Source organism: Aquarana catesbeiana, linkage group LG09 (genome assembly GCF_042186555.1).
Source record: "Aquarana catesbeiana isolate 2022-GZ linkage group LG09, ASM4218655v1, whole genome shotgun sequence".
In the NCBI taxonomy this organism is placed as follows: domain Eukaryota; kingdom Metazoa; phylum Chordata; class Amphibia; order Anura; family Ranidae; genus Aquarana; species Aquarana catesbeiana.
The window spans coordinates 126,260,454-126,273,881 of NC_133332.1; the positions used below are offsets into that span (position 1 = coordinate 126,260,454).

General features: G+C 39.1%; 1 protein-coding gene across 4 annotated transcripts in view; it reads right to left on the reverse strand.

Moving 5' to 3' along the window:
• ATP11C (ATPase phospholipid transporting 11C (ATP11C blood group)) overlaps window positions 1-13,428 on the reverse strand; it is a 273,446-nt gene that overhangs the window by 98,803 nt on the left and 161,215 nt on the right. For all 4 annotated transcript variants that reach the window (XM_073599256.1, XM_073599253.1, XM_073599254.1 and 1 more), the window contains exons 15-17: window positions 5,940-6,011; window positions 4,946-5,019; window positions 1,336-1,439 (exon numbers count right to left, since the gene is read on the reverse strand). In XM_073599256.1, the coding sequence (XP_073455357.1) occupies window positions 1,336-1,439; window positions 4,946-5,019; window positions 5,940-6,011 (250 nt within the window). The remainder of the gene's footprint in view (window positions 1-1,335; window positions 1,440-4,945; window positions 5,020-5,939; window positions 6,012-13,428) is intronic.

Consider the following 13,428-nt stretch of genomic DNA (forward strand, 5'->3'; position numbering starts at 1 on the left):
GAGTTGTCCGTCTGGCCAAACTGAGCTATTGGGGGAGAAGAGCCTTGGTGAGAGAGGTAAAGAGGAACCAAAAGATCACTGTGGCTGAGCTCCAGAGATGCAGTCGGGAGATGGGAGAAAGTTGTAGAAAGTCAACCATCACTGCAGCCCTCCACCAGTTGGGGATTTATGGTAGAGTGGCTCGACGGAAGCCTCTCCTCAGTGCAAGACACATGAAAGCCCGCATGGAGTTTGCTAAAAAAAAACACCTGAAGGACTCCAAGATGGTGAGAAATAAGATTCTCTGGTCTGATGAGACCAAGATAGAACTTTTTGGCCTTAATTCTAAGCGGTTTGTGTGCAGAAAACCAGGAACTGCTCATCACCTGTCCAATACAGTCCCAACAGTGAAGCATGGTGGTGGCAGCATCATGCTGTGGGGGTGTTTTTCAGCTGCAGGGACAGGACGACTGGTTACAATCGAGGGGAAGATGAATGCGGCCAAATACAGGGATATCCTGGATGAAAACCTTCTCCAGAGTGCTTAGGACCTAAAGACTGGGCCAAAGGTTTACCTTCCAACAAGACAATGACCCTAAGCACACAGCTAGAATAACGAAGGAGTGGCTTCACAACAACTCCGTGACTGTTCTTGAATGGCCCAGCCAGAGCCCTGACTTAAACCCAATTGAGCATCTCTGCAGAGACCTAAAAATGGTTGTTCACCAACGTTTACCATCCAACCTGACAGAACTGGAGAGGATCTGCAAGGAGGAATGGCAGAGGATCCCCAAATCCAGGTGTGAAAAACTTGTTGCATCTTTCCCAAAAAGACTCATGGCTGTATTAGATCAAAAGGGTGCTTTTACTAAATACTGAGCAAAGGGTCTTAATATTTAGGACCATGTGAAATTTCAGTTTTTCTTTTTTAATAAATCTGCAAAAATGTCAACAATTCTGTGTTGTTCTGTCAATATGGGGTGCTGTGTGTACATTAATGAGGAAAAAAATTAAATTAAATGATTTTAGCAAACTGCTGCAATATAACAAAGAGTGAAAAATTTAAGGGGGTCTGAATACTTTCTGTCCCCACTGTATATGACTCGTGCAACATATGCTTCTTATGCCAATGGCAATGCTCGTTGAGATGTGATGCCTTGTCTTTAATAAATAAGGATTATACAAAAAAATATCCATAAGCTGTAGGAGATGTGTGTTTGGAATCGCCCAGGAAGGGGGGTTTATCTGTAAGCAGTAGTCATGTAACTGGAAATGCTGTATTACACACCTATGATGTGCTTGAACAATAATCACAACCTCCAGTCTAGGCATGTGCAGAACAAGTGCTGGACCTACCAGAGCATTCTGCTCCACGTGTACCTTAACCCGCTCAACATCCTCCCGCACCACTCTGTTGAAAACAGAAGAGTCGGCTCCTTTGCAGAAAAGGAAAATCTGCCCTGAAACAAAAGGAACAAAAAAAAGCACATTATGTTACGTTAACTTGGAATGTGTTAACTGACACCCATGTAAATATAGCCTTTAACATGAAAAAACATGGACAGGAGAAGCAATTTCCGTAAAAATCACAAATCTGGCATTATGTGGCTTAACAGATTTATAGGCAGAATTCCTGATTGGGACCGTGTCATTAAATCACCTAAATATACACATAGAAAAAGTAAATGGTGTTCACAAAATCCAAAGAGTATACAATTATCAAGCTAAAAACAACAAATAAAATAATATTTAACTCAAAAGGATGCACAAGTTAGTATGGCTAAATATTTCCTATTTTAGTAAACAACTTTGGACTATTGAGTTACATAGAGTTCTAACTATATAAAAAAAAAAAAAAAAAAAGCAGCAATTGTGTTAAGTCCAGTACACACGATTAGAAAAATCTGATGGAAAAATACCACTTTCAGAGCGTTCTTCCGATAATCTGATCATTAGTACAAAGCTTTCAAGAGTCGATCACAATAGTTCATGTGAAAATATCCGAAAGTACAAAAACACCAAAAAAAAATTTTGTACAATAACAGAACGAACAATTTTCGTGTAATTAGTAAGGTATTTGTATGAAAAAAATTGTGTGACCAAGACCACACATGCTGGGAAATGAAAGAATACATTACAAATACATTACATCACTTCCAAAATTGTATTCTGTCGTATGAGAATTTTTGTAATTTTAGTAAGCTTTTGGTTTTCGATAGGAGACTAGCATGGGAAAAAAAAAAAAAAAAAGAATGGATGATTATTTGTCCGATATACTCATATGAAGCTTTAGGATTTTGTTCCGGAAGGAGAATAGAGCTGTATTTGCATCCTCCAGGCTCACTACTGGGAAAGCAGAGTCTTACCAGCTGCTCTATCGTTGGTCTGCACAGGAATAGCAAACATATCTCAGGAATGGCTGTATTAGATTCCTAGGCACACACACAAAGTTCTCTTTTGAGCGCTTAGGGCATGGGCATTTCCCAAAATGTCATTTGTAATCAAGCAGTGTAAAGCAATGTCTAGAATTGGTAAAAAAAAACACCAATATCATAGGCAATGGTACTATAATAAAACCAATTCTAGACATTGCTTTACACTGCTTGATTACAAATGACATTTTAAAAGTGCTCAAAAGAGAACTTTGTGTGTGCCTTGCTTGTTCCCCCCCCCCCCCCCCTAGGGTGATATCCAGCAGCTATGGGCAGTCAATTGTCACCAACTCCTTCCTAGGAGCATACACTCCCACTGGCGCCTGATCTTTTTTGATGTGTAATCATTTCCTGCCTCCCCAACAGTCCATCAGCTATAGCAAGCCTCTCTATTCGGTTGAAAACCTGTGCATTAAATACTACTGGACTACACAACTTAAAGGAAAACAGTAGCAGAAGAAATGTGGAGGCTGTTACTGCTGATCTTCTATGAATGCAACTTGCCTAGCTGTCTGTAGCTTCAAAACTTTGTTTCACTGACTCATTGGAAAGTCAGAACTCCTAATCTACACACTTATTCCAGGTCAATGGCTCAGAAAGCACTGAAGCCAATAAATGTCAATGTTAGCTAGACAACTAGCATTTTCAGAAGGAGAGATCAGCAATGGCAGCATGCATATTCTCCTACTACAGGTTTCCTTTAAGAAGGTGATAGAAAGTGGTTTAGACTCTTAGGGTGTCATGGATAGCAAAACAGCTTAATGACTGTTTATTGGGGGGGGGGGGGGGGGGGTGCAGACTGGAGTGATCTCTAGCATTTATCCAAAGCTGGCCTTACATTATGCCATTTTCTTTCCTTCAAGCACAGTTGAAGGAAGGGAAATTACTCTATTCCCTCATTAACAGTAAGTGTTGCTGGAGGAATCCTTCCCGCTGTGCTATCGTATTCTGTCAGTGGGAGGTTTCCCCGCTATCAGAATACAATGATCACTGCTGGTGACTATAGCTAGCTAGTATATAGATTGTAAAAAAAATGAAAAAAAATAAATGACAGGCTGGTTGTACTGAAGTTGATCAATAGACTTCAGTACAACCAGCCTGCCCATAGATTAATTAAAATTCAACTGTTTCCTGCGGAACCATCCAAATTTCAGTCTATGGCCAGTTCAAGTCATAGATAGATATAATGCTTACCTACTTTGAAAAAATCTCTTCAGACATGCCCTATGTCGAGCACCAAGTCATACGACGGGGAAGATTTTTTAGTAGCAATGTAGAGATGAAAAAAATTATCGCTTTGTTGTTCAAACCCGATGGCCTGACTACTCAGTCTGCAGTACTTTGGGGATCAATGTTAATAGCAACAGTTGTTTTAGTGTGGTAACTTCAGACAGCATGTGGCTTCCAGGGCATAGCAGAGTCATTCTGGGTAGATGCAGGCAGTCTATACAAATCAGTGTGCACATGATATATAAAAGGTAATGCCTGCTACTGTATTTCATTACAGGGGGAAAAAAAAGTCTATTTAGTACTTGTACAGCTTATAACGAAGTATGAGCTTAAATTCTTGCGGCAGCTCCAGTAGTGTTCCAACAAGCAGATTTCCCATCGCCAGTAACTAGGGATGATCTGCCTGTTCTGTTTCTAGACTATCCATTCTATGCAGCTTTCCATTCGAAAATAATCTGTTTTACAGTTCAACTCTTAGAACATCTATTGCTCATAGCTGTACAGCCAATCAAAATGGAATCCTAAAGAGAGACAAACAGCCTGCAGGTAGGTAATTCTGTGAAGAAACACAGCACTGGAAACCCTTTAGACGTATTATTTCATAGCTCATTCCTGCAGGAAACTGGGGCTGAAACCACACCAGGGATGGTAGACCTGCTTTAATTAATATAAAATTAAAGACAGAATCATTAACTTCTTTCATATGGTATAAAATACATAAGAGAAGAGTTAATGTGTGTGAGAAAAGCACATAAGGCCCCATGCACACTGGGAATTTAGCCTTAGTGCATTATGCTCTGGCGTTCAGCCAAAGAGCCTATTCAGCCCTACTGCAGGCAGCCTGTCAAAATCTATTAGAAGTTGACAACTTCTGCGGCTGGACAGTGCACCTAGCAGGACTTGCATTTAGGGTAGTATGCACCCAGGCACAAATGCCCAGTACACAGACTGCTTGTGTTCCAGGCATCTGCCTCTATGCACATACTGACCTAAATGTTCATACTTCTAGGTGTCCTATCTAGCCCCATTCAGTCGCAGATGCTGTCATCCACTCGAGTTTGACAGGTTGCTTGCAGCGGGCCTTGATGGTGCACCTGTGCCCTCCATTTGCAGCTAAACACCAGAGTCCCATGAATCGAGGCCAAATGGCCAGTGTGCAGAAATATTTGGAAGACAACTGTCCTCTTCTCAATGACCCTTTTTTCCATCCATAACCCACCTGTGAAACACTGTGACAGCTGACTTCGACATTATAATAAACAGATATACAGACATTTTTATTAATAGCAATATATAAACTGTACCTGTGTTTGCTTTTACAAGAACACTCATTCGCCGTCTGACTGGATCAAAGTTCAGCACATGCAGAAGCTGGTAGCTAAAAATAAAAGCATGCAATATATTATCATTGATGGTTAAAACAATGATTAAAACAAACAAATAGTACCTATAGGTATAAGAATTACCTACTTTTTACCATAGTGGGTGACATTTATGTCTGTGTGTACCCGCAGGAAGAATTTGCTGATTTTTATCTGATGAATAATCAGCCTTTGACTTTTGTTTCTGAACCAATCACTATGATTCTGCTTGAGATCCAGGGATACTGGTTTGCTCTTTTCTAAAGTATGAACATGCCAAGCTACCAAGTTGCATGTCAACATCATGACAATTCAAAAAAAAATGGTTGCCCAGGGTCGGATTTGCCATCTAATGGCTACCAATATACAAATGTATGAATAAGCACAAACTAAACAAAAAAAGACTATTCTGTTTAAGGCTAGGTTCACACTTATGTGGGTCGTGCGGCTCGTGTTTGCACGGGCACAGCAGCCTATTCATTTGATTCATTCATTCATGGGCTTCTAGCAGGGGCTGCAGGCATCCAACATACTTTTACGTAGTACGTAAAGTCAGCAAAGATCTGAGCCACTACCTCAGACTGGTAAGAATGAGACCCATGTTTAACTTTCCTCTATTCCAGTACTGCAGCATCTGTTTCAATCTTCAGTGTTCATCACTTCTGGAAATGACAAGTGTTTGTGCCCAATGCCAAGCCACGTTTCCCTCCTCTGACTCTATATCACTACAGGACTCAGCTGAGAGATTGAAGAAAAGAATTGCATGAAGACTCAGGCATTCAACAATCCTGTAACTGTTGAACGTCAAAGAGAGTAATGGAGGCTGAAGTACTAGAAAGAAAAGTGGGACAGTAGGGGACATGGGCCGCTAGAGAGGTGCATGTACACTTCTTTTACTACACTGAGATTCCATCTTTAATTTACAGTGTATACTTACAGCTCCATTTCATTGTTTTTGTTTATTACTTTCATGAATTCATTTTCAGTCCCCATGAATGTAAACCCATACCTATAAAACATAAATTGAAAAAAGGAAATGCAACTACTGACGTTAAGGATAATCTGTATATGTTCAAAGATTCCATTACACAAACATATTATGAAAGAAATAACACAGGCTAGCAAGTACATAAAATCATTAAAAAAGGAAAAACTATAAAGTAGCAGCACACTGCTTTACACAGGCAGTGAAAATGGGCGCTTTGGCTGCATTTTTCTCATTAACGGAAAGCCTAGCAAAGCAGCTGATGGGGATCGCACATGCCGTGGCAAATTTAACTTTTGTCGAGTTGAAAAACAGCACCACCTGTCACTCTCCCACTGAAGTCAATGGGCGTTTGACTTGTGGTTGCACGGTGTTCGTTAAATGAAAAATCGTCACTTGTAAAAAAAAAAAAGCATTACCAAAAAAAAAAAAAAAAAATTCAGGAGGTGGCATTATTGCCTTCCGAACACCTATAAGCCACTGTTTAACCAGACTCTGAAAAGGTATTCACCACAGATTGCTTTGCAGGTACTGCCACTGTGAGCCTAGCCTTAAAAAAAAAAAAAAAAAAAAAATTAGAACATTGACTTCCTGTAAATTCCATATCTTGGAGTACAGTACAGGACACAGGTTGCATATTTAAAGACCCTGGTAGGTACTTTCAAGTCATTAGACACTGGCAAGCTTTTGAGGACTTGCCCCACTGGGCATTTCCTCTACAACCCTACCCCATAATGTAATCCTCAGTTTTGTAGCAGGCAATGCAGACTACACCAGGAAAAAAAAGGCAGGGTGGCCAGGGTCCTGTACTGTACTCCAAGTTATGGAATTTCTTCAAGGCTGCATGACTCCTAGTGCCCCTTCCCGATTGGTTGCCCTTACAGAAGGAGTCTAAAAGTGTAGAGACATTTTTATCACTCTGAGCTATAGGATGTTGATGTGAGCTTTGCTACCACAAATGGCCATGTTTCCTGAACTGTGAAGGACTGAAACACTCCTCCTCAACTTAAAGGACTGGCATGTGTTGTTACCACTTTCCAGCGATAATGAAAGGAACAACTTTTCCATTATTAAGGATGGGCTGGAGATCCACCAAGCTAGGGAATGCTTTGCTTTACTGGACAGTAGCATGAGATGAAGCTTGATGGTTCCATGCCCGGCGCACGTGGGTCCGTCTTACACACCCTCTCCCCCCCACCCCCACCCCATATGGGGCATGCCTGGACTTCCTTTCTGAGCTTAGGAAATTGCAGGGTCCACCACCATTTCCCTTCCTGCTTGCATTACAGCCATTTTTTTTTTTGTGGTGGTGGTGGTGGGGGGGATGTGGGCGTACAGTGCGCCCTGATGCCGAGGGATTCATGGACGCTGGATGCCCAGATTTAGGAACCAGCTTTTCCATCTTGCCTTAGCAGCTGTCCCCTATTATTGAATTGGGAATTGAAAAATCAAATCCAGAGGGGAAGGAGGCGGAGCCTAGCAGAGCAGACATGCATTGTTAGAGCTCCACACCGCTGAGGAGAGAAGAGAAGGACAAAGCGGAGCCTGCAGGCTCAAAAGGTATCCATTTGAATCTTTTTGCCCCAGGGAACAAACTGTGAAAGTTTGGGCAGGAAATATGGTACTGGGAGGAAACCGTGGCAGAAATAAAAATCACCTCACAAAGAGCTCACAGGCACTCACTGCAGCTGAAGCAGCTCCAGTCACCTCACAAGATACAGCATCAGGGCGCTCTCACAGACAGAAAATGTCACAGCAAGACTCTCCATTTGAGTCAGATACAGAACAAATCCTCTCACAAACTTCTCCACAAGCCTCCTCAGTATCCCCAGTAATATTATTACAATTTGAAAAGATGCTTCATAAGGCTTTAAAACAAACCTCAGACCAAATAACAAAAAGCCTAACCAAAGAAATAAGAGAGCTGGGAAACCGCACCGCAGCCTTAGAAATAAAAATGGATGAAATTGAAATTACAACCCAAGAAAATATAACAGAATTGGAACAATTAAAAAAAGAGAATTTAATACTTCAAACTAAGCTCGAAGATTACGAAAATAGAGCCAGACGTTCAAACTTGCGCATAAGGGGAATACCTGAAACTGTGACAGACCTGCAATCTACTATTACTGCTCTATTACAAGAACTAAAGCCAGATATCCCTATTGAACGTTTAGAACTGGACAGAGTACACAGAGCCCTCACAGCCAAAAAGAAAGATGGACCCCCACGTGATATAATCACAAAATTTCATTATTACAGAACGAAAGAACAAATACTAATTGCTGCAAGAGAAAAAAAGGAACTTAATTTTCAAGGACACAATTATCAAATTTTTGCTGACCTATCCCAACTTATTATTACTAAAAGACGATCCATGAAACCCCAACTAACGGAACTGCAACGCCACAACATTATGTATCAATGGGGCTTTCCCTTTTCAGTCAGATTTAACTACCAAGGTACAATTTACAGAAGCAGATCAGCAGATGAACTACAACAAACCCTTTTAAAATTAAATCTGACAGAACCCACAAGCAGCAACACTCCCACACGCAGAAGAATGGCGTCATCTTCACCTTCAGGCAGCACCCAGAAAATTTCAGAACAAAATGGGAATCATCATTCTCACAAAAGAGGCCGTTATGCCACATCATCCATGGACCAAGAAGATTCAATGGACTGACATCCTAATTCCTGATATCTCTTCATTTATTATACTAAGAGATGGTTCTCTATAAAAAACCTATATTTATAACTGAATGTAACTGCATTCTGATAGTCACACACTGTGTGGGATCATGTTACATTCCAGTTATATTTCTTATTACTTCTGATTCATATAGCCTTAGAATATATAAGTGAAATAAGGAAATTCTTGTTCAGTTATATATTATCAGGTAATAACAATAGATTTATTACTTTTTAGGACAAATATGTTCAATAATCCAGAAGTAATGGAAGCTTTTTCTTTCTTTTCTTAAAACAAATATATTATTACCTAACTAGTTCCTAGAATTATGTTTTTGTTTATTCTAATCTGAAGCAATACAACCTCAATTTTATGAGTTAACATATCTAAACAGTTACATATGAATAAAATATGTAATTGTTTACTCTAAAAGGGTTAAAATCCCAAAATAATTCAAACTATCTTCATCAATACCAAAGTTATTAACAGTACCTTTCTAACTGAATTATTTAGCCTAGGGCAAGACTAACCATATACAACCACCCTGGAATAAATAATTTCAACAAAAACTATATTCTGCACTCCAATTAATGAAACATCATTTTGATGTCTTTTGACATAGCACTTCTCTCCTGTAAGCGGAAGATCCGTGTACCCCCATTAGCCCTCCTCATTCTCCCAACCATATTATGTGGGAGTGTGACGAAGGCACTTATTCCCCTGAGAGAGATATTTATTCTCTTTCACGGGTAAATTGTGATTACTTGCAAAAAATAATTTATACAATGTATCATCTAATCTCATATGTTTTTTGTTTACTCTTTACTCCAGAATTCACTGGTTTCTTTTCTATCTATTCATCTCTTCAGTCCACACAGGTTGATCTGCGCAGTCAGCTCTGCATAACAAAAAGTAAGTCAAAACTATTTGATCTATTGCCATGGCACCACTGAATATACTTTCCCTGAATGTTCAGGGAATAAATGTCCCTCAAAAAAGGACCAAAGCCTTCCGTACTTTCCATAACAAGAAGGCTCACATAGTATGCCTCCAAGAAACACACTTCACCAAAGATTCTACTCCAAAATATATTTCTCCTTTTTATCAACAAATTTACACGGCTTCTGCCTGTACCAAGCAAAGGGGAACTCTAATTGCATTTCACCGATCCACACCATTCACCTTATCATCAGAAATTAAAGACCCAGAAGGTAGATACCTGATACTCATGGGTTATATAATGGATACAGCAATCACGGTGATTTCCTACTACGCTCCTAACAAACAGCCTACACCATTCCTCTCACATATATTACAAGTGATTAATACACACAAAATAGGAACAGTGATAATGTGTGGGGATTCGAACCAGGTCCTTCTCCCATTTCTAGATAAATCACCTTTTACACCATCCAAAATAACCTCTAGATTACCTTTTTCTCAACTTCTTTCCAAATACAATCTGGTAGATTCATGGAGAGAAAGTAACCCAATGAAAAAGAAATTCACTTATTTCTCGCACCCTCATCAAACCTTCACCAGAATAGATCATATTTTTTTAACAATAGGAATGATACCAGAAATTATTGCATCAGATATCATTCCGATTCCGTGGTCTGACCATAATGCAGTATACACTACTATAGCCTCAGCCATACCAAAAGCGCATGACCCAACGTGGTACTTACCGGACATAATGCTCAAACACCCACTACATCAGATGGCCATTGAACAAGCTTTAAAGGAATACATATCAATTAATAATACAACAGACATCTCCCCAATAACACTGTGGGAAGCTCATAAGCCTGTCTTGCGTGGTACAATACAAAGACAAATGGCACTATTTAAACGGGAACGCAAAAATCTAGCAAAAAAACTAGAACTCAATTTTAATGCAGCCTACATATCATTTCAAGATAATCCATCTCAGAGTACAAAATCTCATCTGGAAAAATCTAGATTGGAATACGATCTATTTCTCACTGAGTCAGTTGATAAATCCCTCAAACGCTCCAAACACAATTTCTACATGAATACAAACAAACCAGGTACATATTTGGCTCGGGCATTAAATTCAACTAACAAATCTTTCAAACCAATACGTTTGAAATTATCTAAAAATGTTTACACTTGTAATCCAGTTAAAATAGTCCATAAATTTCACTCACATCTCGCAACTTTATACAAGACAAACAATGAATTTAATCCTACAGAAGCTGAATCCTTCTTCTCAAAAATAACCTTACCTGAGTTATCTCAGAATCAAAAAAGCAGTTTGGATGAGCCTATAACTATAGATGAAGTTGCTAACGCCATAAAAGACCTAAAACTTAACAAAAGACCTAAAACTTAACAAAAGACCAGGCCCAGACGGCTACTCGGCTTTATACTATAAAACATTCTCAGAAATACTCTCTCCCATTCTCACTGAAACTTTTAACAAACTTTTAGATGGACATTCTTTTCGGCAAGAAACACTAATGGCAATTGCTTGTATGATCCCAAAACCCCTTTCTGATGATACTTCCTGTGTGAATTATCGGCCTATCTCTCTGTTAAACCTCGATATTAAATTATTAGCAAAAATAATAGCAAAACGCCTCAATAGCATTATAGGAAAATTAATACATAGAGATCAAGTAGGCTTCATGCCAAATAGACAGGCAGGCGATAATATACGCAGGGCAGTGTTATTGGCACATATTGCTAAAAAAACGGAAAATCCCTTTATGTTTTCTATCTCTCGATATTAAGAGGGCATTTGACACAGTATCCTGGCAATATATGCAATATTCATTACAAAAATGGGGTTTTGGACCCCACTTTTTAACATGGATCAAAGCATTATATAATAAACCCAAAGCCTATATAAAATATGCTGGATACAAATCTGAAGCCTTTAATATCGAAAGAGGTACCCGACAGGGTTGCCCATTATCTCCCTTATTATTTGCCCTTATACTCGAACCCATGGCCCAATACATCAGAACAAACCAAACTATAACTGGCATTGAAGTAGGAGGTATTACACACAAATTATGTATATTTGCAGACGATATATTACTTTTTCTATCATCACCACAGGTCTCTGGTCCTAACTTAATACCAGCTCTTGATGGATTTGCAGCCCTATCCGGCCTTATGATTAATCCTAAAAAATGCCTAGTGCTTAATATTTCACTCACAAACATGGAATTGATCCCGGCTAGGGCTGCACTCCCATTCACATGGGCAGAAAAATCAATCCCATATCTTGGAATTCATTTAACAGCATCTCATTCTGACTTATTCTCAACCAATTATCCTCCTGTATTAAGACAGATCACAAATCTAATAAAACAATGGTCGCAACTTCCTTTATCCTGGATAGGGAAGATTAATGCAATCAAAATGACTATTCTACCCAAATTGCTTTATCTATTCAGAGTCCTCCCTATTCCAATTCCTTCCTATTTTTTGAGAATAGTACAAAAAAGAGCAACTTCGTTTATATGGGGCTCTTCTAAACCACGTATACCTATACACACACTACATCTTCCCAAAAATAAAGGAGGCCTGGGATACCCTAATTTTACTAACTACTACAGAGCAGCACATTTGGCCAGTCTGTCCAAATACCATGCAAAACAGGAAATCCCATTATGGGTATTTATAGAGGCTTCAGAAAATGACCCTCTATTAATATCAAATTTATTATGGCTTGATCCTAAAGACCGCTTTAAAATTCATAATCCCATAACTAAACACTTCTTATCTCTCTGGGATAAACTAAAAACCAAATATCAGTTACAATCTCCACACAATCCTCTCCTTTCTTTTATCAGAAATCCGGCCTTTTATCCGGCATGGATCTACCCAAATTCTTTTAAAGCTTGGACAACATCAGGCATTCAGACACTAAATGACTTCATAGCATCTAAATCATTCCTTTCATTCCCATCGCTTAGAGAAAAATATGATCTACCAAACTCTGAGATATTTAGATATCTCCAAATCAAAAATTTCTATACACCATTCCTAAAGGGGGATACACCATTATCCCAATTATCCATTTTTGAATCAATCTGTACAAAAGATACATTTGCTAAAGGTACAATTTCATCACTTTATAATCAATTATATGGAGTAGCAAATCTTAATAGACCCTCTTACGTTCAGAGGTGGGAGGAGGACCTGGGACGAACTTTAGAAGACACGGACTGGTCTAACATATGGCTCACATCTAAGTCATCTTCACCCAACATCTTAGCACTGGAGACAAATTATAAAGTCCTAACTCGCTGGTACCTTGTACCCGCTAGAGTGGCAAAATATTCACCTAATACCTCAACTCTTTGTTTTCGAGGATGCCCAGAAATAGGCACATATTTACACATATGGTGGACGTGCCCAGTAATCCAAACCTTCTGGAAGGAAGTCTTCGTGATTGCATCTAAAATATTTAAAAAAATAATACAACCAGATCCATATTTAACTTTACTTAATCTAAAACCGGAATGGTTAACACTCTCTCAATTCAAACTTATGATCCAACTAATAACGGCTGCAAAACAAACAGTGGCCAAGGCATGGAAATCTCCTACATTGGTACTAGCAGAAACAATTCACAGAATGAATAATACAATGTCCCATGCTAAGATGGTAGCCATCGATCACAATCAAATTCCAAAATTTGAAAAACTTTGGCATCCTTGGATAAAACAACAGTTCCTGTCAAACTTCAATGACTCTGTCCTGTTGCCATGG